Below are 27,628 nucleotides of genomic sequence, written 5' to 3'. Positions count from 1 at the left end.
CATAGAGTTGCCCTACTTTGTTTACAGCAAGAGTTGGTGATTGCTTTGTGTGTTTTGTTTGAGAATTTCTCTGCTATATCTGGCCAGGTTAGGAGAGCCCCAGGGCTGGTGTTGCTTTTTGTCACTGTGTATGTGGTGCCTGCAGTGCCTGCAGACCTGCATGCAGCCCCTCTGTGCTCCTGCCCAAACTTTGACAGGATACTTTCTGGACTGGGAGTAGGAGCTCTCCACCCATCCTGGCACTGGCTCTTGTGACAGAAACGCCTCTCTCCCACAGTTAGTGGAGCTGGCCCTCTTGTGCCAGAGCAGGCTGGATGCATTCAAAAGTGGGCTGGCAAGCCAGGCACTGACTGGCTTCATCTGTCGTGGCTGGAGCTTTTGTCCAGCACATTGCTGGCTTGTGCCTCTTGTCTTGCACACTGGGGATGAGCTTCCAGGCAAGGAGCAGGGAAGAGTGCACCTGGTGTTGTGTATTTGCCCGTGGGAGCTCATTTGGATGGGGGCAACACCACCAGGGAGAGGCAGAGTGGTGGTGCTGGGCCAGCACTGCCTGAGGCTCACCACTTGTTCCTGACTGAGGAAAAATGATGTGAAACAGGGGTGACACCAAACAGTTCTGTCCAGTGATATCTGCTGCAGGAAACATTTTTGACCTCTCTCAGGCCTGAAAGTCTTGCTGACAGGGACCAAACCTGCCTTTGAAGGAAGGTAAAGCATGTGCAGGTTTATGGTTAGCTTATCTGATGTGGAAGTTAAAGGCAACATGACTTGGCAATGCATAGCCTCTTTTTGTCAACCACATAGATGACAATGATTGGGTTTTTTTCTTTAAAACCTGAAATAGTCACCAACCTGCCGTCCTGGCTGTGTATATTCCAGTACAGGCTTTAAATACACAGGCACATAATAGTTCCACAGCAACAGACCAAAGCCACGCTTCATCCTGCTGCCTGCACACACATACCTCACATGTGCCAGCTTGGTGTCCCATATGTGCGGTCCCCCCCCACGTTGCCTTATTTGCAGAACAGAAAGTAGGTGGATTTAACACAGTAGTGAAATTAGAAATTAACGTGTGCCATCCATTTTAGCAACTAAATTGTATATGAAAGATAATTCATAGTTAGCTATTTGCCTCATGCATTCATCTGCATCCTATAAAATCCATATTCTTTTCCCAGGCATACAGCTGACATTAGCTTTATCACTGTGGTAAAAACTCAAGTGTAGGCAGTGCAGCATTTCTCATTTTTATTTGCCAGTGCAATTATCAGTTCTTGAAGGTTGTGGGTCAGCTGGCTGATTTGTGCTTAGTAGAACAATAAGGTCACCCACCAAATACTCTTCCCCACCTAATTGGGAAGGTGGTCAGTCTCCATGGGCCTCACTGTTCTGCCAGTCCAATTTAATGTTGGTATTGCCATGGGAATTTCAACTCACTGCATGGGCAGTCTACGCTGTGCTAATTAAAGTTCCCTTCACTGATTGTTACAGCTGTCCACACTGATTAAACTTCCCATTCATTTAAGTAAGACAGCAGCGACTACATCCACGCCAGAAACTACTCCTTTGAAGTGACAACCTGAATTCATCAGACTTTATCACACTAGTCTGTGCTGGCCCTTCAGTTGCTGAGAAACTATTAATACAACATCCCCCATGCCCAGTCTTTCATTGCATTTAATGCAATCTGTTGTTTTCTGCCTCAAAATATCCCTCTGCACCGTGGCCCTCATGCGGTAGCTTTTCCTGAATAAGCACACTAATGGCTTTGAAGTAAGAAGAGTGTTCAAGGGAATAGTCTTTACAAGGGCCACCAGCACAGCCCTCTCCAGCAACAAAACTGGTGGTGGGGAAGACCTCTTACATTGGATACAGGCCCCTCGTAAGAGGGAGAACACCAGGTCATGAATTGGTCTGTATCTTACGTAGTCTGCTTTTAATGTTCCCAAGGAAGGGGAGCTGTTAAACATGTAGAATTTGCAGTTGGGAATAGCTCCTGAATAAGGGTTGCACAATCCTTGGTCTTGTACTTCATCAGTACTCATAAAAATAGTCTTATCTCCATATTGTCAGTTTTTAAGGCTAAAATGTCTGAAAATTTCAATGATGTTAATTATTCTTTGCATTTGACTTAAACCCCCCTTTTCATATCTGAATGTCTCCCCTAAGTACACTGGCATCAGAATAATCTGTCATGTTCTTCACTGATTGCAGCTCTAAACTGTGATCTCAGCTGTGGCATTCCCAAAATACCTTCTCATTTACAAATGGATTTCAGTAGCTAGAACCCCTTTCTGTAGTGTAGCTGCCAACTCTTTCCAGAGCTCATGTCTTCTGCTCCTGCTTTAAGCAGGAACTCAAGACTGATGAAAGCGCAGAATAATCTACTAAGATGTAAACAACATAACTTATTTATAATTTTAAATGGTGCAATTACTTCTTAAAAGGAGATTGTTATCACCAGTGTCATGGGCTTGACGAATAAATAGATTTAGCTTTTCCCATGTGTGATAGAAACCAATTATTCCCAGACTAGTTACTAGATGCTTTAATATTTACCTGTGTCAAAAAGGCTCAGTCCAGGTTTCCATGAGTCTGTTTCCATTGCTTTCACACATGAAAGAGAAAAAGTACTATTACTGGTAATAGTGAAAATACTAGATTACAAAGTTCTGACTCAATTTAGAAAGGTCAGTTCAGACAATAACTTACATGAACAACTTAGGAGCTGAGAAAATCAGTAAACCTGGGAACCTTTATGTGCACATTTCAAGCCATAATTAAGAGCCTTGTATCACTGCCCTCAGAGCACTAACAATTTTAAAGGTTTTAAATAACCTCTTTGGATCTGTTTTGGTCTTGTTCCTCTAAATTGCATTGGTACTGAGGCACTGACCTCAGTATGCTTTTGTTTGGTTTAGGTTGTTTTTCACTGAAAATCTGCAAGTACCTCTCACCTACAGATTTCTCTATCCCCTCAGCCCATCCAAACACAAAGAAGTTGTCTAAAAATTGCTTGCCACTTATTAGGCATGGATAACTTCATCAAAATTGCTGCCCTTATAAATAAAGCCCAAAATGTCTTTGTTTTTGGAACCTGCTGAAAGATGTTCCCAAAAAGTGATGCTTTGCTCTGGATTGCAGCCAGATGAATGCCCTTGCAGCTGACTAGGACAGAAACAGTTCTGGGGAATCCCAGGAGTAGCAGACTTAGCTCTATCGAAGACCCAATAGGTGCACAGAGCTGGTGGGATAGCTGGCTGCAAATATGCAAAATATACAGCTTTTTGAGTGACCTGTTAGTCCAGGCAAAAGCTCTATTTTTTGCATGTAGTCCTAGACATATAATGAAGAAAGCTGTCAATGAAATGCATATCTGAAAGTGAAATTACTATTTTTATAGCTAGGGCTTTTTCTTGCTCATTTGTAGATGCCCATAGGAAAAAAGGATTGATTTTTAAAATACTCCAACACTGGTCTCTTTAAAAAAAAGAAAAACACCACCACCAAAACTCTTCAGTAAAATTGCCTTGAAAAACATGCTTGAAAGCTAAGTGAGTATGGGATTCCAAGAGTTAATGTGCATTGCACAAGTAACTGGTGTGTTGGGGCAGGTGTTTTCCCAGCACACTCTTTTGGTAACCTGAGCCGATGAGAGGAAGTTCCTTGACATCACAGCCAAACCCTCAGAACTGATCGCTGCTGTTTGCACACACTTGGTGGGATCAAGAAGAACAACCTGCCTTTCCAAAAAAGCAAGGACTTACTCAGGAATTTTCCTTTGATTGTTAGAAAAATTTGCTGCTTGAAAGCAACACATCTGAGCTGCCACATTCTGGACTGAAAAAAGGATCAGGACTTATTAGGATTACAGCAACTATGTGTTTGTATTTCTTTTCCTTCTTGTTCTGTGATGAAGAAAAGAGAATAATTTGTTATGGGAAATGTGTGCTTTGTAATCACTTTAGGGTGACCTTGAGGTGCCTGAGCAATTAGGTGGGGTCAAACACTGACTTTGATTTAAGTAAGACTCAGCAGTATTCTTCTGTTTTTCTGACAAAGATTTGGCTAGCCTGAGAATTAGCCAGTACATCCTTTGGTATGGACAAAAAAGTAGGAGAAAGACAAACATAGATGGAAAACAGAAGGAAGAGAAGGAGATTGAAATGAGGAGGAGTTGAAAAGTGAAGGAATGGAGTATGTCTTTGGACAAGTGCATTTTAAATATGCTGCAACTAGATCAATGACAAATTGACATTTTGACTGGGAGATTGCTGGGTTGAATTACTTGGCTGGAATTATCTGGAAATACCTACTGCATAATAACATCCTCTAACCTCAGTGTGAATGACCACTTGGCTCTTCCTGCTACAGTACTCCTCCTGTGATTCCCAGTTCTCACCAAAGCCCTCAGGGCCCAGGGACACCTTCATCTGCTGGAGTCTCTCCCTCCCCAGTGGGTTTGGTTGCCCATGCCAGAGGTCAGCACTAGGACAGAACAGCACTTGCCTTGGCCAGGGCTGTGTGTGAGAAAGGGCTGTGGGAAGCCTCCGTGGGACAGCACAGAGGTGCACACCCTAGACCTAGTCCTGTGCCTTGCTATCTTGACCCAGACCTTGCCTCGCTTACCTAGTGCCCTGCCTCATTGCTGGGGACGTGCCTGGCAGCCTGGGCTGTCGGGTCATCCTGGGAACCCCCACTGGAGCTGCTCTGCTGCTGTTGGGGCTTTGTGGGCCTGCGGCCTCGGTGCAGCCCTGCATGCCTTGCTGCCACCCCGGCTCCCATCCCTCACCCCAGCCTGGGTGCTCTCAGACAAAATCTGTCTCTGAGAAACTCTGCTGTCCATCAAGGGAGAGTTAGTGTTTGGTATGTGTGCTGGGAGCTCTGGAGCCCCTGGGAAGTTGTTGGAGGCCTTGCAAAGTGCCTGCTGACTGGGCTGCTTGCTGGGGAAGGATCAATTGCACTTCCAGGAAGAGAGAACAGTACAGGTGATGTTTCTACCCTCAGTATTAAAAGCAACCTCTACTTTCACTGTCAGCCTAGAGGTTTCTGGGAACCACAGGAACAGAAGATTTAGCTCTATCGAAGACCTGATAGGCTGCAAGAGCTGTTTGTTTGTTTCTTGTAAAGTGTTTTTAAAGAAAAATTGAAAACACTTTGTAGATGTTGATCCCCACGGTCTGAAACAACTGGTCACCAGTGACTGAGCTTTTCTTTGCCTTTCCCTTTCAGGAAGCTGCTAGTTGGCATTCTGTGCATGAATCTTGCCCTGCTCCTCCTCCAGGATGCAGGAAAACAATGTGCAGTACAAGGGCTAGTTTGGGGTTGCTGAAACTATGAAAGAGAGTGGAAAATTTGCTGCTAGCAGTCTTGCTCACCCAGGTGGGCTGGAGAGCTGGCAGCCCTCTGGAAGGTGGCAACAGGCTCTTGGCGCTGAACACCTGCATGATCCAACAAAGAAGCAAGAGTTAAGTAGATACCAGTGGATGCCAGTGGGCAAGAAGACAGAAGCGTCATCACAAGGGATGCAGTGGCCCCAAATTGTCTTTCTGCACATTTTCAAACCACACAAAACAGGAAGATGGAAACTATGAATTAATAATAAAAGAAAAAGGACTGAAAGAGGCTGGCAAAAGAGTTTAAATGTTAGCAGGTGCTGCACAGGGAAGCTATTATCTGGTGCACTGGAACATCCTGGGATGCTGACTGTGCTTAGGGCCTGTGAACTGGGTCAGACCACAGTCCTGCCAACTTCCACAGACACAACGTTCGCCTCTCATTTTGCAACAACAAATGTTATACAAGACCTCTATAAATGATTTTGGACTACTGTTTTGAGAACAATTCCATGTTTAATCAATCTTGTTTACTTTTCTCTGTAAAAATTACACTATTGTCACGCAATGACCACTGTGATATCTTCTCTCACTGCATCCTGCTATGAACATGGTTAGGAGGGAGAAACAGTGCATTACTGCATGACACGGTAGATGTAAGAGGTAGAAATATCTGTGGGGAGGAAATAAAGGAGGATTGTAATGCCTTTACCTGTATTGTGTCGTAAAATATTGCTGTTACTTGCAGAGGTGGAAGTGCCCCTGAATGCTTTGAAAATATTGTATTGGTTAGCACATGGAACTTAAACACAAGATTTTCTAGTATTTGAGCAGTACAAATCTACTGGTTGTTGTTAATTTAAAACATACCTGTATTCTGTCCTCTTCCTTGTGCAGCCTGAACCTGTCCTAAGTAGACATCAAAATGGAAATTGTGATTTATACCATGTTTGGTTCAGGACTGCTCCTACCTAGCTTTTTCACGTAGTCTCACTTTAGCTGTCAGAGTTAATGGTTCATATATAAAGCTGTCATTAACAGACTTTCTCAGATGTTAACTGTATATTTTGAGCCTGCTTAAAAAAGGATTGTCTTGCTCTGTCATACAGATTAGCCTTGTTAATGTTCCTTTCAGTTATGGATGTTACTTATAAAGGTCTCTGGTCTGCATTTGAAAGATCTGCAGTTACTTCTGTGGTTTGCTTTCCCTTGTAATTTTTTTTCTCTCACTGACATTGATGATCTGTGTTTATTTCAGTACCATCCAATTGTCCTGGTTGTGTGAGGAAGGTTTTAACCCCAACCCCAAAACAACCCCCCAGACCAGATACTACCCTTTCTGCAGGGATTAAGTGGATATGAGCAAGCAGGCAGACTGTAAGTGATGAGAAAATGGAAAAATAATGTGAGAGAATTCATGTGTCTGACATGTCTTCTACATGAAAGGCTTTTTTTAAGGTGATTGGGTTATTAAATTCCCATTGTTCAAAAATACTAAAGGCTCAAAGCATTTGCAGATGGAAACCATGTCTTTAATCATGCCTTTCATTTCATTAATTATTCTTAAGAAGCCTGTTAACAAACTTATCCTATAACAAGCCTTTATTCATTAGTTTTCCCAGAAACATTAATTCGAAAGCCCGGTGAAATCAGTGGGAATGTTCTAGCTGGCTCTGTGAACACTGGACAGGGGCCCAGGAGGTTATTTTATCAATAGATGTCATCAATGAGACCATTTTGAAGGGTTGTCTCAGAAAACAGGAATGGCTGCTCCTTGGGAACTTGACATTGCAAAATTAGGTGACAGTAAGTAGCTTGTGTTTGACCCAAACTTGAACCTTCCAGGCCTCTAGAAGCCCTTTGATGGGATTTCTAGGAGCTGTTCTGAGAGACCTTGTAAACTCCAGATGCCAAAGAGATCCTGTTTATGGGAGTAACAGGCTCATCTGCCAAAACTGGCAAGGCTTTTAAACTCTAAGCTTGTAAGGCTCCAGATGGACCACAGATATACCAGGCTGAGTATTCAGATTTCAGAGGGAAAAATCTGTGTGTGCAGCAGTCAGTGTTGCATGGGATTGTGCAGGGCAGGCTTTACACACAGGAGATCAGTATGTGCCAAAGTGGTGGTAAAAATTAACTCTGAGTCTCAGAGCTCCCCTTGTTTCATGTTTGCCATGACTGAGCCCCAATGTGTATCTAAGACTCTTTACAAGGTCAGTAGAAACAGAGTACAAGAGGGTAAAAGAGAGATTACCTCAGTATCCAAGTATTTTATGCCACTTTTAAATTTTAATTGAATGTTAGCAATGTGGATTTCTCTCTATGCACCTTTTGACTGTGCTGGGCTGTGGGGCTGCTCCCTCCTGCTGTACCTCCCAATGGCACATTACCCCTATCCCTGCAATAAGCTGGTTTCTGCCATGCTTTTGTTGGCTAGGACAAACATGGTGGTGGTAGAGGAAGAAAGGTTGGAATTGCTCTTCCAGGTTGCAAGGCTTGTTCTTCCTTCAAATCTGAGATGCCAGGGAGGCTGTGACATGTGAATATGTGTTCATTGGAACAGAGCTCTGTGCAAGCTGGAGGCCAACCAGGCTAGGAGAAGTCTGTAACAAACTGGGGATGGACAGTCACCAGGCAAATCCCAAGAACCAGGTCAAAAATCAAAGGAGTGGAGCTGAGAAATCTTGGTTGGGAGCATGTGCTGAGGTGAGCAGGGAGGCATGGAGGCTGGAAAGGATGGGAACAGCAGTTTACATGCAGTTTAGAGTGAACCTTGTAAGTAATGAGAACTGATTTGAAGAGAAAAGCAGCTACTCTGTGCACAAAACATGCCTGCCCATCTGCAACTTGGCCAGCACCCTTGACAGGTTAAGTAGTCAGGGAGAACTTGGGGAGAAAGGCAGCATTCAAAACCAAACGCCAGCTGTTCTCCCTGGTGCCAGGATGGAATGTTTGTCCAGTGCTTCTGGAAGGCATGAGCCCTGCTGGTCTTCCTGCTGGAGAAGAGCTTTCAATGCCCTCTCTAGCACTTACACTACTCTTGTCTCATGTCTTTTCAATACTTTTCTGTTTACTACCCTTTTAAGTCACAGCTGTGGATGGAAGCTGTGTAGTGTACCGTGGTAGGCAGTGCCCACCTTAGAGTCCCTGTCTGAAAAGAGATGCAACCATTGAACCCATCTAGACACAGAGGGCAGGAAAGTTCCTCACCTGAGGATGCCCAGACAATCGCTGCCTGATGCTTGGTTGCCAGCTCAGTGCTTCAGCATGGCACCAAGGGTCATGACACGACTTACGACCACAGTGTTCACAGAAGCACTGAATTTGGTCCCAGTCCTCATCTAGGGTCCAAGCTGCTGGGCAAGAAAGGATTACTTGAAGAGCTGGGATGGGAGAGAACAAGTGAGCTTGTGGCCCTTGGGAGTGTGCTGGACTAACTGCTGTTGGACAGAAGCAGAAGCCCTAGTAGGGCAGGTAGGAACTATTGTCATATGGCACACTAGTCACATCAGTGTTTTTTCATTTAGAAATTTTGCCACATCAAGTCTTTGAAGCAGGGGTCCTGCAATGGGGCAAAGTTGCCATTATTTTTCCTGTTACTCTGTCTTTGACAAACAGAAGATAAAGGGGAAAGAATAGCAAGAACTAGGTCAGGAGTTTTGCCCCTGCTCTTATGCTCTAATCTGCAAGTCTTGCTTTCCTTTTTGCTCTTGTGAGCTATTCCCAGTACCAGTGTCTGGAAATGGAAACGGTATGTTCATTCTGACTGTGCTCTGCTTCATAGATATTTACTTTTGAGGTGTCTTTTGCAGGCAAACTACCAATGCACAGTGAGAGGTAGATCTGTGGATCTCTGTGAGCCAAGATGGACAGGAGACATTTGATTCTGTCAAGCCAAACTCTGGTTAAGACCAACAGCATCATCAGAAACTCTGGCCTGAATAATAGCAGGGATCCTAAACACCCCTCAGACAGAGAAAACTGATAAACTACTTTATGTATGGTCATCACATCATATCTGTATTTGTACTTTCTGTATTTTTTTCTTTATCCAGCTCTTTCAGAATCAAGAAGAGGTCAGGAGAATTCAGGAAGCCAGATATCAGGTACAGACACGCTGGATGTAGTCCTAGAAAGGAAGTCTGTGAAATCAGAAGTGGTCTCCACCACTCCAGCTCAAAAAACCATATTCTTAGCTCTGATCACTTTAATATTTTGGGAATTAATTTTTGCTCAGAACTTCAGTAAAGAAAATTGTGAAGAAAGATGGATCCAAATTACAATCAAGTGACCACTGAAAGAATTGGAAAATTTGAGAGTTTTTTTTTTGGTTTGGGATCATTGGTTGGTTTTTCGTTTTGTTTGGGGTTTTTTTTCAATTTTTTGACTAAATGATTTGTCTTATTAAGGACAAATACAACCTTCCCACTGATTTCAGCGTTGCCAAAACTTTACTCTCAACATGCATCTCCTCCTGGCTGGGGAAACTCAAGTTTTCCTAATTGCTAGTAAAGACAGGGAGGGCCTCCTCTGTGCTCAGCCTGTGGGAATAGGAAATAGGAAAGAAAGCAACAAGCAGAACCAAGTTTACAGGCACATTAGGTACTGAATGATGCAGATTCCCACAGAATTTAAACCCCTTTGAATTGTGTGGTCACTTCTGTAAACCCTGCCATGCACATACCTACCTGCACATTTGACTTGATAAGATTAACCCCTCCAGCCCCTGCCTTTATTTTGCACTCACAACTAAATTTGACTTAATTATGCTTCCCTTCAAGACCTGAATTACTCAAAAGATACTTGCCCTGCTATGTTCTTGGCTCTGAACTACTTGGCAGTGGGAATGACTGCAGCAATGTATGTGAGAGCAAAGCTGAATTGAAAGCACTCAGAAATAGCTATGGAGCATGAATCCTAATGATGGCCCAGCTGCCTTTTCACTCAAAAGCAATCATATCCCAATGCTCAGAACCTTTCAAACAGTTGAAAATATTCTCCTTTTCTTGACTGCACAGCTGAGCAATTGCGCACTGTATGGGAAAACACCTCTATATACTTGTATTGCAGGCTGCGGGCTGGATTGGGAGCAGACTCCTGGACTGAGATGCAGAGCTCTGAGCAGCCGCCATTCTGCTGTCAATAGCAAGTGGCAAGCCAGGAATAACATCACATGTATGCCAGGCTCAGAACCACAGCCGGAGGTTTTTGAGAGAAGAGTGGTTTAACGTATGTCAGCATTTCAGAGCTTTCAGCCCTAAGCTTAGATGGCTGTGCAGCCCTCTGCATTGTGTATTTTACAACTAAATCAAGTCTCCCTTCGAAAGAGTATGACAGAAGGAAGTAATAGGAAAACATGATTCAAACAGCAAAATCTTTGTCTCAAGTTTTGCAAAACCCAGCTTTTGTCACTGCTGAAATGGGCAGATACTCACTAGAAAGGCTTCCTCAGAACTGTGGGTGATCAGCATCTTTGACATTCAGGCCATGCGTCTGGTTTTCAGTTTAAATCCAGGCTTGGATTTAGACATTGAGTTTGCTGAGGCTTGAAAGGTTATTGAATCATTTCTGCCCTAAAATACACTGTGCTGCATGCCTTGTGGCATACTTACTTCACCATACTTACTTGCTGCTGCAGCTACTACAGATGCATACGCTGGGTGGACACTGCTAGAACCTAAAAATAAGAGATTTTAATTTTCAGCTATTGAAGCAAAACCCCACAATGCTAATGTCTAATAATAAATGAAGAAGGAAAGATTAGGGAAAATCAGGTGTGCAAAAAATATATGAGAATTTAATTTTTAAAATTCAAAAGCTGTTACAAAAAATATATTACAACATTAATCTATTGAAAGTTATCACAAAAGTAATCTAAAATGAGTCTTCACCTATGTGTTGAACTCTCAGTCTAGACATGAGAATCAAAGAACTTATTGACTTCTATACCTGAAAATCATCACAGCATTTGGTGATGGAGAGCTTACTCTCACATTAATTAGTTTGCTGGACTTAGATATTTTTTCCACTCCTAGTATTTCTATACTGAATTACCGAACTCATGATCCTCTGAGTCATGGTATATCCAGCTGTATGTCTCGTTCCTTAAATTTTAGGAAAGCTGTCAGTCCAGAGGAAAGCAATGCAAACATCCACGCTACTGACCCATATCTCTGACCCTGTGCAGTCCAGGTCTAGTCTTGGCTGCAGCTGCTGTGGTTCTGGTTGCTGCAGGTGTCGTGGTTGGCTGTGGCATTGTGGTGGAAGGATCTGTTGTCGTGGTCGTTGGCGTGGGGGTTGTGGTGGCCATTTGTGTGGCTGGAGTCGGCACTGGAGTTGTCTGATTCTCTTTGCGGACTGTGTCCCCTGTAGGAACATTGACACTGTCACTGTGGCTGGATGTGTGACAGGTATGGAAGCAGTAGCAGCACTCAGTGTTTAAAGCAACCCAGAAATTGGCATTCTCTTCAGGATACCTACAAGCATCCTCATCTGTGGAGCCATTAGTGCCTTCATTGCTGTGGGGGTGTGTAGTGCAGGTGCCTGTGTGACGCTCTGCTCTCAGAGGGTGCTCACAACAGCCTGTTGAGGCATTAATGTTTGCCCTACACTTTTCTGCTTTGGCCAGGAACACTCATCAAACTGACAGATGTCTCAGACCTATGAAATGGTTCAACAAGCCAGTTGCGGTTTCTGTTTTGGCGTCATCTTTTCTCAGTGTAATTAAGCACTTAGAAGGTCCATATAAATGGAAATCAGCTGGCATCTGGTAGTAAAGATGGCCAATCTGAGTCATAGACCAGAATAAAATTGCAGCAATGAAATGTTTTTGACAGAAAGAAAGCTTTCAGATAAAGGTGATTTGGGGGAGTGGGTCAGAGCCAGAGCAGGGAGCGTTAGGGCTTTGGCTGAGGGGAGTGGGGGAGAGCGCCACCTGGAAGGTGCCAATCTCATCTAAGTTTGACTCATCTCACAGTTGCTACTACTTTTAAAATGTATCATCTGTTGTGAGAACAGTGACAATTCTAATCGCAAAATACGCATCCTAAATAGCCGTACAAAGAACTGTCAACATGCTTAGGTTCTTCCAAGTCATTGTCTCAAAAAAGGTTCTTCACTGTTATCTTCTCTATCTAGCTACAAAAAACCTGCCCTAAAATACCTTCCGTGTTAACCTGGGTCTCATTCTTTCCTCCCTGCCCATAGCCCTAGGGATGGCCTGACACACTGTCTACATTGAAAGGGAATGGTGTGCTGCACGACACAAGCTTGTATTTTATTGCTATTTCTGGATGTTCTCCTTTTGGAAGGCACCATTGTGAAACTGTCTGGTGGATTAATTATCACCTAATGTTAGGCAGTGAAAAACTCAGATCTCAGACAGTTTTAATGGAATAATGCTGAAAGAGGGCTCAGAAGAAAAACAAAACAACTCAGCTGAAAAAATCAGCATGAATGGCTCTTTTTGGGCTGAACAGTACACTCTCCATGAAACTGTGCTAAAAGAAAAAAACCAGAGGGCACAGTGAGTCTTCCCCTGTTATCCTGTGCTGCTGGAGTAGGAAACAGACATGTTGGCCAGCTTTATACCCCAGTCTGTGAGGAGCAAGGAAGCTGGAAGCTAACAGTATTAGCAGAAAACCTGAGGAAGCAGCATAGTAAGAGCACAGAAAAGCTGTTGCCTTGGTGCATGCTGGTTGGGTTTCTCATGGATTCTTTAATACAAGATGAGGGCTCTCAAGGGGTAGCTCTTCCCAGTGCTCCTGCGGGCAGGGTACCCATCTCTTTCACAGTATCTTCAAAGGATTTGCAGGGCATGTGCCCTGCATATGAGATTGCCAAGAACCATAATGCAAGATTTTCAAGTTCACAAAACCTGAACTCACCCAAAGCACAAGCAGAGATTAAACTCTGTGGGTGCCCTCTTCTCTGAATTGGCAGAAGTCCTTCAAGTACCATTGCAGGTTGGTTTGGTGGGAAAGGGGCTGTGGGGAGGAGGTTGGATGGGGGAGGTAAAGCTGTCTGTGTAACCAGTGTCAGAATTCTTCCCGTAAGCACCTGCTGGCAGATTAGGTGGGTTGGCTCCTGTAAAGAGCATCAAGATCTCCAACCCTTACCTTGTTCCAATGCTTTTTCTGATGTGTTAGCGGTGTCTGTACTCTTCATACCTTTTAGGTCTTGCTCTGGCTTTTTAGGCTCTGAAGCAAAATTGAGCACATTAGAAAAGGCAGCTCTGTAAGAAAATAGTTTCAAGTCTCCCATTTAGAGATTTTCAGTCCCCAAAGGAAGGCATCCCATCACATGCCATTAGGTGGGTCAGTCAGTCCAATCAGAGCTTTATCACCTACTGAGAAAAAGCGACAGCTAGAGAGTAGTCACCCCCTATCTTTTGTGCCAAATTTAGGCATTTTTACAGCCTGAAAGCTCCTGTCAGTACCAATAGAATTTCTGAAGTGAGCTAGAAGTATTGGAGTTTGCCACTAGTAAGCCAATACTCATAAGATTTAGTGCATTGTATTTTTTCCTCTGAGTAGTAGCATGTTCTGAGAACCAGGGTCATGATGTGTGTACGCTGTTTGGGAAATACTAGCTAATGTGCAATATTTCAGTCACTAATTCATTTTCAGGTGTATTTCTTTCTTGCCTGACATTTTGAGATCATTATGGGGCCAAGTCCTGAATGCCATAGACTGGCTTAGAAGGAAAAGGGGGATTTTTTGGTTCTTTTTTTATTTCTAAGACCCAGAGATATCAACATACTTGGAATACTTATTACTTATATTATTTACTGCTACCTCACAAAAAAACCTGCTTCTACTTTTTTATCTGGCTGAGTACTGGATGATTTTCATCTTCCTTTTTTTTTTTTTTTTTATTCTCTACCTCTTTTGGCAGCATTGAACTATTTTACTCCAGTGTTAATGTTTTCCTAAAAATTTGTACTGTTTTTACTAAACGTCTTTTAATTGTTTTGAGCAGCTGTGAAGAGCTACAATTTTGGGAAGGCTTTTCTTGCTGTGCCCAGCATTTGAGAAGCGCTGTAACCAGCAGGAACATTTAAAGAAATGTCAGGCACTGTGAATCTCTGGCATCTCTGGGATGAGGACTAAAATTGCATCTCTGACAGCTGATCAGGTATGAAGCAGGATTTTTTTGTTAATCTGACAGCAGTGAATGTAATACTCAAAGGACTCAAAGGCCTTTGCCTCCTACAGATAATGGATTTAAGTATCAAAGTGAACAGTGTGGTCTCTGTAATTTAAATTAGAAGAAAAAAGTTGGGTTTTTTTATTTTAAAAAGTAAGTAGGAAATTCTCTTCCACAGGATGGCCCTGGAAGTGTATTACAGAGATTTTTATCTTAAAGACAAGCTGTTTGTAACAGAGAACAGCTGAGGTGGCTGAGCTGAGGTGGCAGATCTAAGGAGGCCTGACAGGGCCAAGTAGGGCTTGGGGAAGATAGATTGTGACCATCAGATATCTTTGCTACCTGTGGGACAGGGCTGGGCAAAATCAGACAGTGTCATTGGGTTTGATATAAGAGTTTCTTGCTCCTCTGAAAATCCTGGGCTTTCTCTGCATGAATGCACGTCTTTGTTGTTAGGATCCTGGCATTTTCATTCACACTATTTGATTCAAGAACAAAATGAAGACTTGTGTCTTTGGTTTGCTGCAGGAACAGGCTCCTGGTATTTTGTTTGTGTGACAGAACCCTGACTTGATGATGCTCCCCATTTCTACACTGATTCTTACATGATGTGGCTTTTAGCACTGGTGGAAGACATTATTGCTTACAGACTGATGAGCTCAGTCCTGGCTGTGATTGTCTCTGGTCTGCTGTGAAATGTTTGGGCTCATATTTTAAGTGTGGCTACACTTGGGAATGATGAGTTGTGATTTTAGTAAACATTTCTCAGAAAAAGTCAAGATTCCTAAGGTATTGCCCTCCCTTCTAGCACTGCATAGTATTTGGGTCAAGTAATTTCTGCATATGTAGTCAAGAAATACAGAAGTCTGTACCTATTTGATTGTAAATTCAAAGGTATTACAAACTAAAGGCATACAATTGAGCAATGCATATTCAGTCCGAACAACTACAGCTTTGAGATTTAAATTTGCCTTTGTTCAAGAGAAAATATAAAGACAGAGGGCACTGAAGCTGGTGAAGGGGTTGGAGCACAAGTCTTATGAAGAGCAGCTGAAGGAACTGAGGTGTTTTATCCTAGGGAAAACCCCTAAGGCTCAGAGGGGACTTAATGGTTCTCTACAAGTATCTGAAAGGAGTTTGTAGTGAGGTGGGGGTCAGTCAAGAGGAAATGGTCTCCAAGGAAATTGCTCCAAGGGAGGTTTAGATTGGATATTAGGGAGAATTTCTTCATGGAAAGTGTTGTCAAGCATTGGAACAGGCTGTCCAGGGAAGTGATGGTGTTACCATCCCTGGGAATATTTGAAAGACATGTAGATGTGGCACTTAAGGACAGGGTTATGATGGACTTGGCAGCGCTGGATTGTACACGATGACCTTTTCTGAACTCAATGATTCTATGATTCTGTGATGAAAGGGGTCTGTATTTTTCTTGAAGGACCCAACAGTAATGTACAGGAGAAGAGTAGTCTCCAAGTAACCTCTCTGTGGCCTTGAATGAATGCACCCAATGCCAGGCATTTGAGTTAATGGAGAAGATACAGCACATTTCCTTAAACCACAGCTCACAGTGGATATGCTCAGGAAGGCTCAGGCTCAGCAATCAGCAAAAGGACTGTGTAAGGGAAGTGCACTGTAGTATGGGACGTTGATTTTCTTTTTGTTTGCACCCCCAGGGAAAAGTCTGAACCTTACAGAGCTGTAACACGGAGCAAAACCAAGTGTCATTTCAGCAAAAAGGCAATCCATGTGCACTTGAATATCAACTACCCACCAGCGTGAAACTTGATCAAAGACCTCTGAAAACAACTAAATTATTTAAACTGAGTCTTATAGAGTAGGATGCTGACTAAAATGATTACCAGAGTAGTTCTTTATTGTGGCTTTCTTAGTTAAGCTGCTGTGCATTACCATCTCTGTAATTTGTATTATATTACTATTTAATATTATACTCTCAGCACTGAATATCCCAAGAGATAACATGAGTAACATTAGGAGGAAGCCAATGAGATAACCTCAAATGCTTTCATATAACCAGTACAACATCATATTCAGTAACTGATCTAAAGCAAGGGGGAAACTGTTTGGAAACGGAAGTCTGCAAAACATGGTGTGACCAAAAAAATAGAAATTGTCTGAGATGGTTTCCATATGCTTAAGATAAAAAAATACCATGAGTGATTTGGATGACGTACTAATGGGTGCATGAACATCTGCCTCTGAATAGTTATATCTTTGTATTATACAACTGAGAAGCTACGACAGAGAGTTGTGAATGGATGTAAGGGAAAGTCTGTCACGAGTACTTGCCTGATTTAACTGTTGTACTTTTTGATGAAGAATATTCAAGAGTTGTTGGATATGTCACACCTTTTCTTGGCTTGCCCTCTACAAAAAAAAAAAAAAAAGTATTAGAAGGCATCACAAAATATTCTAAGTTTTCTTGATAAAATTCTCATCTAACATAGGCATTCAGAATTAGATCCCTCTTCTTTACTGCCCAACTTATTTTCATGAAGATTTCTTTCATCTGATGGCAGAATCTCAAAACCATATCACTAAAAATATCAGTGCCTAAATCCAGCATCATAAAAAAAGAGTTAGAAAGCATGAAAACACAGTACTGGGGAGGATTTGCAGAGGTCAGTTAGTTCATTCTTTTGCTCTCAAATGATATTAAGCACAGGGGGACATCTGTATAACTTCTGATTAAACCCACAGCTTCCCTAGGCAGCCTTCTCCAGTGCCTGACTATGCAGTTGACTTGGAAAGCATGTTTGATGTGGGATTCATTTCATCACGCACGCAGCATTCTTCTCTGACCTCACTTCTGCAAGATGCCGTTTTTGGCAACAGTCTTTTGCAGTAATAACAGTGAGAGAAGGCTGTGCTTGTGTGTGGGAACATATGGTACCTATATTTAGATCTAAAATGAGAGTCCTGACTTGAAACAATGAGGTATGTTTCCCAGTTAAGCTTTAAACCACAAATCTTTTTAGTGCCAGAGCAGATGCTAACTCTGTTGGTACATGTGGCCATGCAATTCCATCTCTTGGGACAGTTTTTGTACTCACATACATCGCTGAATTAGAAGTGTTGCAGAGAAGCCCAGCAGGGAAGACTGCTTTGGCCTCTAGGAGTTGATGGATGTAGGTCTTCCGGACCCTGGTGAGTGTGTCTGCGAGATGCTGTGCTGTGTCATGTATCTGGACCAGCTCTGGTGAGACCTACCTCTGCCTCCTGCAAAACCTGAGTCATGATGACCTCTCCTCTGTTCCCTTGGGGGATTCTTTAAGAAGGTATATATGGCACTGCAAGCGTGTCAGTTGTCATCCTGTGTGATTAATCCAGGGACCAACAGCACTAAACAGAGTTAATTCCTACAGACTGAGCCACTCCTGGGAACTGGAGGCTGTTTCCCCCATGATGGCACACAAAGAAAGGTGTATGCTAGAGGAACTCTAATGAGCAGAGATGTCCATGGAGCTGGAGAGTCCGTCTTTTGTCCCTTTTCATATCTCTATCTCCTTTGTTTTGCTCCTCTCTAAAATTCTAGTTGTCATTACAAAACCATAGATAAAGAGCTTAGAGTTACTAAGGAGTACTGATGTAAGAAGTTATTCCATTTCTCATTTACAGTGATATAAACTGAGAGCAGCTCCACTAATGTCAACACCGATCCACCAAGGACCAGAGCTGGCAAGATAGCATGCATAGACAAACTGGAAAGAGCTTCCTTCTCACTCTCTGGGCTTCTCTCATGGAAGCTGGTGTAAGTGAAGGGCAGCAGGTTTTTATATCTACTAACCCCTGAGCTAAAACTGGGATCAGGAGCCAAGAAGGACTAGGGAGATCTTCTAATTCAGTAGAAAGACAGAAAAGTTACAGGATCACAGATGATTTCTAAATGCTTTCCTTTATCCCCAACAGTGGATGAGTTGTCAGTATTGAGCAGTTGATACATGGATGCAGCAGTAGCTTGATAATCTGATCTTAATTTGGAATATTTCTGTGCTAATCTGATTTCTAATGCAAACCTGAAGCCTGCTTCTGTGAAAATACACCTGCTAGGGTGGGCAGGCTGGATTCTGGGTTTTTTGATCAACAGCAATTTGCATCCCATATGTGATCAAGAGGTAGACGTGTGGCCTGACCTGAATGTGGCCCTGCTCTCTGGGGCAATGGTAATATGTCTTTTTCACTACTGGAAAAAAACTACATCTAGGTTGGAGTTTGCTTAACATACTTGAAAGTGTGTTTTCATGTGGGCTGAAAACACCAGCTTTGGCCATTGAAATACAACGTGGTGGCTGCTGTAGTGCAGTGGTTGCTCACCCACTCAGTTATCTGTGACTAGCAAACCCAGAAGTTCAGGACTATTTTCTTAACCCACGAGCTGCAAAACTCCCACTGAACTGAATGGAGTCATTCAATTGAGTGCAGAGGCATCTCAGTGCTTGAAAGTGAACACCAAGGTATTTGCATACCTCCTGGTGTGCCGGCTGCTTTAATCCCAGAGGACAGACCTCCTTCTCCACTGCCCCTAAATCATGCCACTTTATTTCCTGGGTCCCCCAAGGATTCCTCTTCTGTGCTCTTTTGTATGCATGTTCATTCACAATTTAAACATCGGTGGCAATATCCTAACTAGGAATAAACTGTTGGCACATTCCCAGGGTGCCGTGTTGCATACAGGTCTGGTCTGCTGAAAGAGAATTCAGCTGGAGAATAGGGAACTCAGTTGTAAAGCTCTAAAGCTGTCCTGAAATTAATGCCTTAGGTGATTTTATATTTTTATTGGGGAATGTTTTATGCAACTCTGGCTTTTTATGACTCATAATCACAAAAAATCCATCCCCAGCTCTTCTCTTTCTGAGAAGAAGATCTGTATGCATTCAGCCTCAGGCTGCTAAGTAGCACAACCTTCCTGGGTTTTAGTCTTCTAAATTTCTCTAAAATTCTAAATTTCTCACATTTTCAGTAGGTATAGTGAAAGTTTTCTTCCTATTCACATATAAAATATGATATATATGTTATATGAAATACTAAACTTACATTTGAGCGAGTTTATAAACTAAGACTTCTACTGTCATCAGTGAGAGCACTCAGTGTGCATAGAATTAAGTGCATGGGGGACAAATTTCATCACGCCTGCACATACCCAGGTTTCTCATCATCTCCTTTTATATACTCCTTCAACTGTCTCTTGTACCTTCTTTCCTAGTGTCTCATTATTTAAGAATAAAGATTTATTATCATAAATCAAAAATCCCTACCGTTTCAGGGAAGAATTTCTACAGTTTTATGGGATAACAACTGAGCAGCTGTTGAGGTAAAAAGAAAGAAAAAAAAAAATCCTATTTCCCATTTATGTACCAGAATTACAATGTGCTTTTTGTTGGAGAAAAAAACTGCAACAAGTACAAGTAGAAATTCAGCTACTTGAGGAAGTTCCCACTCATCCAAAGTAAATCCTTCTCATAATATGGTGTACCCATTGCAGACTACTTTTAAAAAGTGCATCCAAATACATAAGTGCAAAATCAAGATGACAGTTTGTTTTGGTCAGTTTCTGAGACCTCCTTTGCTGTCCACAAATTTTCACATGAAAAGCACATTATTTTTAGTAGATATTCAGTTGCTTGAGCTGTTGATTTTTCCAGGAATGATATAGTTAACTAACACCAATTGGTTGTACCTATCTTAAACCTCCAAAAGTGCAGACCAGCAAGAACTGGTCCAATGTTAGATTTAGAATTTTAATGTAAAGCAAGGTCAAGCAAACCCTCTTTCACACAGAATGAGTGCAAGTAGATTTAAGATAATCTGGAGCTGGGGTAAAGGGGATCTAATCTGCAAAAAAGAAAATTTTAAATCTCTGCATTTTGTTGGTAAATGGAAGTGGGTTCCTATATATACTATGGGGAGGAAAAAGGAATGCATTAAATTAAGATGGATTTACCTGCACTGATTAGATATCAAAACTGTTTGGCTAACAGAGAGTTCCTGACATACTTGGGATGCATCAATCAAATTGCTTAATACAGGGTTAGCATACATACAGTAGGGCTATATGGGGTTTGACATGTCTGAAGCCACTTCAGGAGATGCAAACTCAGATGCAGGCTGAGGATGCCTCAAATGGCCAAAAGGCCTTTCAGGTCCCTCAGCAGCACTGCTTACCAGGGTGGAGAGTAACAAAATTTTTACATCAATAGCTGGAGTTAAGGTGCCTTCCAAGACTCATTCCAGAACAGCCTTTGCTCCTGCAGTGGGCTCAGACCTGCACTGGGCTGAGCTGAGCCCACTGCTGGCAGGATGCATGTCTCTTTGCAGGTTATGTGGAAAGCTCAGAACAAGAAGTGTCTCAAATGCACTATTCCTGCCAAAGCTAGGCGGGGTGGGCCTGTGGTGACTAACAAGGTCTGTAAAATGAGAGGCTGCTTCCACCTCTGCCCATTGCTGCCCAGCAATCAGTGGTGGGGAGCAGGTGGGGAGGGCAGGCGGCTCCAGTGCCCCACCCCAGAATGGTACCTGACACGAGGAAGGACTCCCTCCAGCGTGGCAGTGACAGGGACCGGACACCATTGGAGAAGCTCCCACGGTAACCAGAGTGCCCGGCGACTTTCTGGACAAGGATCTTCCCACCTGTGTTGTCAATGATACCACTGCAAGGAGGAAATATAGTGTCTCAAGGCAGAAATTCCGCAAAAAACTTCAAAACTTTTCTACAAGGCAAGAGGTATGAAGTGTTTCCTTTTACCTTTAAACCGGGTGTGGTGGTGGGGCTGTGATGCTACTGCTAAGTGTGCTGCTAAGAAATATTTGTGCTCTTCCCACACAGAGAAGAGCAGTTTGTTGCTAAGAGCTGTCAGGATCTCTTTGCTCTTCGCAGTGATCTACTGGTCCGCTGTTTAAGCTTGACCTAGTTGCACACAAGAAAAAGCCACTGCCTTCGTTAAAATTCCTGCAAGCTTGATTGAATGACTGAAGATACAGGCAGAGGTACTCAGAGGAGGTTTCAGGCCAGCCATGTGACAGAATGTGTTTTCTTTGAGTTTCAGTATGTGTTTTCTGCAAAAACCCAAGGCTGTTCCTGACCTCAGCCTGGAGTAAACTGGACACAATATTGCTGGAAGCTTTAGAAGACCTGGCAGACTCCAGGTGTGGTGCACGTCAAGTGGTGCTTACCACATGCTGTAACATGTACCTCAAGACAAATGGAGAATCTTCAGTGTATGCAACCTGCTCTGGCATCACTAGAATAGCAGGTCAACCTGGAAGCAACTGTGACTGTAGGGGAGTTGTAGGGCTGGCAGTAATGACCAGGCAGGAAAATAAGTACTGGGCAACAAACAGGGTTGAAGAGCATGTTAGAGGTGTAGTTTTCTCTGATAATTGCGAGAAGCTGCTGTTAAAATAAATGTCTGGAGAAAAAATTCCCTGTCTGTGGAACTGCAACACATAAATTAACAAGGCCAAAAACAGCTGGCAAATGAGAAAAACTGAAACCCTCACTGTAACAATACAGCCAGCCAGGCTACAGGGAGATTGCAGTTGCTACCAGTATTTTTTAACGTCCCTTTGGGACTAATTCTGAATGCCAAGACAATTTCCAGTGTGCGCTAGTATCTGGCGGAGGAGTTTGCCGTCGGAAAGCCGGTCACCTGGCAGTCATCTCCCCAGCGGGGGATGAGCGGGCACAGCTGCCAGGAGGTGGCAGCCCTGTGCACACACAGGCACCTCAACCTAAGCGCTGAGCAGTGCAGAGGCAAGGGGTGAAGTCCCAAAGCCTTAACTATCCATCCCACTTTACCCGAGATCCCAGGTATTTCACAGAACTGGAAGCACAGCAGTAGCTCCAATAACTCCGAACTAAGTCAAGCTGTCAATCAGGCTTTATAACTTCTTGCTGCATTTTCAGCTGAATACATCCTGCCTCTGCATCCCGCCTCCGAGTGCGGTGTGTTTTGATAGTGCAGTTATCCTCCATTAGAATTTTATGCACATTTTTGCATGGCTAATAAAACTCTGAAAAACTTGTGCTACAAAATTTATGTTACTCACTTCCTCCTGCAGTGTCCTTTTATGTGGCAGGAGAGCACATTACTCAGTCTTTGGTGTCAAGGACAGTTAAATTCAAACCCAGAGAACCAAACCAATCCCAGAAGTATGAGAGTTATATGTATTCATCACTGGTGAAATACCTATTTTTTCTGAAGATTTATTAGTAGTAGCAGCTCCATCTCTTCTTCCACTCGAATAATAATAATACAATAGTAATTTGTTATGCATGAATGAGAGATCTGGAAATCTCAAGCCATTTCTCCAAAGGTGAGACACTTCTTCAAACACAACTAATTTCTATAGGAATACAGGATTGACAGCACTTTTTAAGAATAGATCCATTCCATCACACATGGTCTTTCTCTCAGGTTTTCTACAGCAGCCTGCAATCAAACCTACAAGGAAGTAAAGAATTTGAAAAGTCGAAAGCACCCTACACCGAGATGGCAGTTTTGTCTGAGTGCCTCGCTCATTTCAACTCACTCACCTGTGAATTGCAGCATTACAGACACTGGAAAAAGAAGCATAAATGTCTGTGCCATAAACACGATATTTTACATCTTGACATCCAGGAGGGCATTTTGCAATGAATTCTGGATTGATTATCTTCCCCGCCTTGACATCACAATCAATCTGGGGTACATCTGTGAATGCAAAATCTTGATAAAGTCAGATTGAATGCTTTCATAGCTGAGTGATCTTGCCATGAAACAGTGAGTAACTGAGTGACAGGGATGCCCTCCTCTTAAGCCTTCATATCAATAGTTTTGGGATACAAGACATCTGTGTCTTCTGCATCTGCAACATAACACATAATAACCGCTGTACCAAGGGATGTGGCAGTAACTAAGGATGGAATAAGGAAGCCTGTGGGTATTTCTGACCTTCAGAATTGTTTGCTTCTCTGAAGGAAATATCTGTTATGACACTTTGCTCGAGAGAGAAAGAAGTGTAGTCACCCAGCCTGTGGTTAACATGTGGGAAGGAGGGGGTAGGGATGCTTCCCAAGCCTCCCGCTGTGCTCGTGTAGCTCTGTGCTATCTATAATGTCAGGCTGCAGTCACAGCCCATTATCTTGCCCTTAATTTTTAAAACTTTTTGCTGGGTACAATTTACTTTGAACAAGAGGTTTAAGTGTGCATTTACAACCTCGCAGCAGGCTTGTTTGTCAGCTACATGAGCAAAATAATCTGCAGACAGAATGGTCCTGCAGTAGTATAGCTGAAATTTAAACATCCTAGTGCACAGACATGCACCACTTGTCTCACACTAATCAGCTACATATGCTTCGTGTTAAAGCTGGTTCATTTAATGTATTTCTCTCTCTCTCTCTCTGTGAAAACATTAGTGCTAGCTTTGATTCTTGTGTGGTACCTAATGACCTATGAAGATACATTTTAGTAGTGAATTACAAAATTTTCCTTTTATATATGTTAAGTGGTGCACACTTTACTTAGTGATTTGTTTTCAATAAAAGAATCTTTTAGCTAAAATATAATGCCATTCACTCCAGACAATTGTGAAGAGTTACCAGAATATAATCTCAGTTTGCACCTTTCTTATGCTGTAAAACAGCCAAAAATTCTACTGAGACCACTTACATAGCTTAGCCTTTTTTGTCTTCTTTGTGGCTTCCTTGGCTGTGTATGTACATGTAAGAAACACACCTAGAAAAAACAAAGATAGTATCAGGAAAAAGGAGGACTATCAACATCAGCTGCCACAACCTCCTGTGCATGAGATTTCTCAAATTTGAATCAACAGATTGAAAACCTGAAATAGGAGTTTTTTCAGCCACATCTAGTATTCTACTTGGTGGTTAACTTTGCAGTCATGATGGCATCTACTGTGGGGAAGTTCTTTGAAGGGGATTAAAGATCAGTTCAGTTCACATATTCATCTGTGGAACTCACTGTCTAAAGATGCCATGGAGTCCATGTGGTCCAGAAAACCACAAAAGTATTTCCGCAAGCAGTGGGAACTCTTTGTAATTGGTGTGATAGGAATGTTAATGAAACAGTGTGCTCTGTGCATAAAGCAGCCGGGAAGCTCGGGAGTGAAAGATTCTTCTTAACAGCCCTTTGGGAAAGTTACCCTGTAATTTTGTGTTGCAATGTTTCACTCACTGGTGGCAGCAGGTGTGGGATACTGGGCAGCATTACAGACCGTATGAGCTTCTAGGGTGGCATGTCCCAGTATCCTGTCAGAGCAAGGGCACTCATTTTCTTCAGTAAGCAGGATAATGATTTGAAAAGTGTAGTAGTAAAAGAGACATATGCTGTTACATTAAAAGATACATCCCTATAAATGCATGTAGCTTACTTGTTGTGTTCGCTTGCTAAGTGATGACATACAGAACCTCCTTATCCTCTGGGCTTATTTTATAAACACTGTATTATGGATAATTGATAACTTCATTACAAATATATTGACTTTCCTATTCACCTTTCCCTTCTCTGAGCTTTCAAAGTGAATTGAAACTCTCTGTGATGTGATCTAAGCTGATCCTTTTATCATTTCTTAAGCTAATCTTAATAGAATATGCAACAGAATTAATTTTTTTCTTTTATGCTTTTCTCCCCCTAGACTGATTGCAGAGTTTATAGGGTTTATCACACCTAGAACTTGCTCAAAAGTAAAAGCAGTCTCACACTGTCTGAAGTGACAGTGCATAGATGCAGTATTTGGACCTTTTGTCAGTGGTGCAGTTGTGTAACCAGGGCAAAATTGTAGTTAAAAAAAAAAAGAATGCATGAGTGGAAAATAAAATGCAATATCTCAACTACTTGGAATGTTACACCGTAATATAATGTGGAGAAATTAATCTGGTAATTTATGTAGAAGAACTACATAGATTGCTATGAATTTGAACTAAGAACAACTGTCCTGACAGACTTGAGGATAACAGCTAGAGGGAATATTGTCTGGGAATGTCACAACCAGAGTGTTCATGTAAGATGAAATGCAAGTTCTGGAGTTTCTGCATGCTCCCAAAAAGTGACACCCCGACTGCCAGGGGAAAGAAAATAAGACACATTTATAACCTTTTGGTACCATCTTGTTCATGGAAAGAGCAAGAACAGGGAGAATTTAAACACTTGACTTTTCTTTAGAGGGAATCTTCACATTACAGACACTTTTCAGGCCCACCTGATATGGACTGCATGCAACTGGTCATGTACTTAGAGATCTCTGCAAGTAATTAATACTTTTTCTATGCCAAAGTCAGGAAGTTTGTGTAGCCCATTTCTGAAAATCTGTGCCAAGGCTTACACGTGCCACTGAGAGTTTCATCAGCTGTGGAGTCCAAAGGGAAGAGAATAAGTCAGAAGCCACTGGGCATCCAGGACAGGAGAGTACAAACCCATAAACTACTGATTGCAGCTCATCAACTATACTTACCAAAGAAGGTTGCAATGACTGTGGCCTTCATGGTGAGTAAAGCAAAATCTGGAAGCGTTGCTAGGGAGCACTGAAAAGGAAAAGAAGAGTACATCAGGCTGCATTTGGAGGTATTGGCAGATGAGACAGGAACGGTGGGGAAAGAGGGACTGTGCACTCTTCTTCAACCTTTCACAGTCCTCACATGCTGCATCCTCTTATCACCCTTTGTAGAAGAGCTGATATCCCCAGAGGAGATGGTGTTTGGGCTGTTACACTCCCATGGACTAATTTTTCACCTGTCTCCAAAATTTGTCTTTTGCTCCAGGAAACCAAGAATTCATTCACATACTTACTTCAGAAGCCAGCATCAGGAGAGGGCATGATGGGCACGGACATGCTCTGACATCTATTAAAATCTGTTCACTGCTCTTCTGAGAAATCATCACCTAATCGTATTTTCTGCACATCAAACAACACCAGGTAATCTCATATCATATGGGGAACATAAATAAATCCTTTTACTCCGGACAGATGTTGCATACAGTATTTTGCAATTGTTCCATCTTTTGTGAGCCAAATTACTGGTTTCTTTCCTTTTCTGAGGATGTGGATGTGTATGTGTATGTACGTACGTGAGAACCTGAGATTAAGAGGATTCTGTCAGAACATCTGGAAAACATTTTTTTCTGGGTCTGCATCCATGACCCCTGCCATCCCTGAAGCTCTTGGCCAGGCTACAAGAATTCAAACTTTGTGGAGATAACCCCTCTCAGCTCCTCTTTGGCATCACCTGCTGCTTTTGTTGTTATTCCATGATGGTTGAAGGAATCCTGTGTTGGGTACTCATAATTAATCAGTCGGTCACCCCAGAAAGTTAGACTAAGAAGGCAGATACAGGAGAGAAAGAAAATCTGCATTCTGTCTCTCTATAAGATGTTTCCATATTTTTACTTTAATTGCTCTTCTTTTTCAAGCAAGCCACATGCTATGAGGATGACTAAAATAGTAGGCTAACCTAAACTGTGTTTAGCCAGTAATATGTCTATATAATTTATAACTCTTTTCACATAGAGCAGATGCACCTCTGATTTTTGTTTCTGTGCCACAGTTTGAGAACTTCAAATACCAGGACATACTAACAGTGTCACTTCCTAATAGCACAATGTCTTTCCTTGGTGATCTCCCTGAAAAAGTTTTCCTGCTAGGCTGCTAAAGCTGAAACCAGCAGAGGTTTCTCAGAAGCCATTGAACTGAATCCAGGGGCTATGGAAAGTGGCTCAGCATGGTGACTGTGTCTTTCTGAAAAATGATGGGCAGTGCAGTGGGGGTGACCCCAGGCTGTACAAGCCATAGCAGCAAGAGCAGTTATGTGGTGATATTCTGCTGTCATGGATAGGTTCTATTAAAAAGCGTTGCCCATCTTTTGGAACAAAAATCCATTTTAAGCATTTACTGCAGTGTATTTCCACTGTGAAGCTGTTAAAAGAAGTAGCAACAAGATGTAGAAGAGTGCTCAGCGAAACTTAACTCAGATGCTTTTCTCCTCTCTTTTATGTTTCAACCCATTAACACAACAGAGGTATCAAACAATTGCTCTCCTTCAAAGAATTTTCACTTTAGGTCAATCGCTGAAAAAGAAGAGGCAGAATACGAGTTGCAATTCATTTGCAACCATGCACCATTAAAGATTATAC

At 42.4% G+C, this 27,628-nt stretch overlaps 1 protein-coding gene across 1 annotated transcript in view; it reads right to left on the bottom strand.

Annotated features, from left to right (window-relative positions):
* VIT (vitrin) overlaps positions 1–25,983 on the bottom strand; it is a gene marked incomplete at both ends in the record, with an annotated part of 34,844 nt that extends 8,861 nt beyond the window's left edge. Inside the window, 12 exons of the mRNA XM_082302665.1 lie at positions 2,563–2,610; positions 5,382–5,444; positions 6,052–6,108; positions 6,210–6,248; positions 10,966–11,016; positions 11,505–11,705; positions 13,457–13,537; positions 16,794–16,871; positions 21,018–21,151; positions 23,038–23,194; positions 24,152–24,217; positions 25,953–25,983. Of these exons, the coding sequence (XP_082158791.1) occupies positions 2,563–2,610; positions 5,382–5,444; positions 6,052–6,108; positions 6,210–6,248; positions 10,966–11,016; positions 11,505–11,705; positions 13,457–13,537; positions 16,794–16,871; positions 21,018–21,151; positions 23,038–23,194; positions 24,152–24,217; positions 25,953–25,983 (1,006 nt within the window). The remainder of the gene's footprint in view (positions 1–2,562; positions 2,611–5,381; positions 5,445–6,051; positions 6,109–6,209; positions 6,249–10,965; positions 11,017–11,504; positions 11,706–13,456; positions 13,538–16,793; positions 16,872–21,017; positions 21,152–23,037; positions 23,195–24,151; positions 24,218–25,952) is intronic.
* Between the last annotated feature and the right edge of the window lie 1,645 nt (positions 25,984–27,628).

Source organism: Coloeus monedula (assembly GCF_965178545.1).
Source record: "Coloeus monedula genome assembly, chromosome: 2".
Taxonomy (NCBI): domain Eukaryota; kingdom Metazoa; phylum Chordata; class Aves; order Passeriformes; family Corvidae; genus Coloeus; species Coloeus monedula.
The sequence above is the reverse complement of the archived record's forward strand: the minus strand, read 5'-3'. Positions and strand labels throughout refer to the sequence as shown.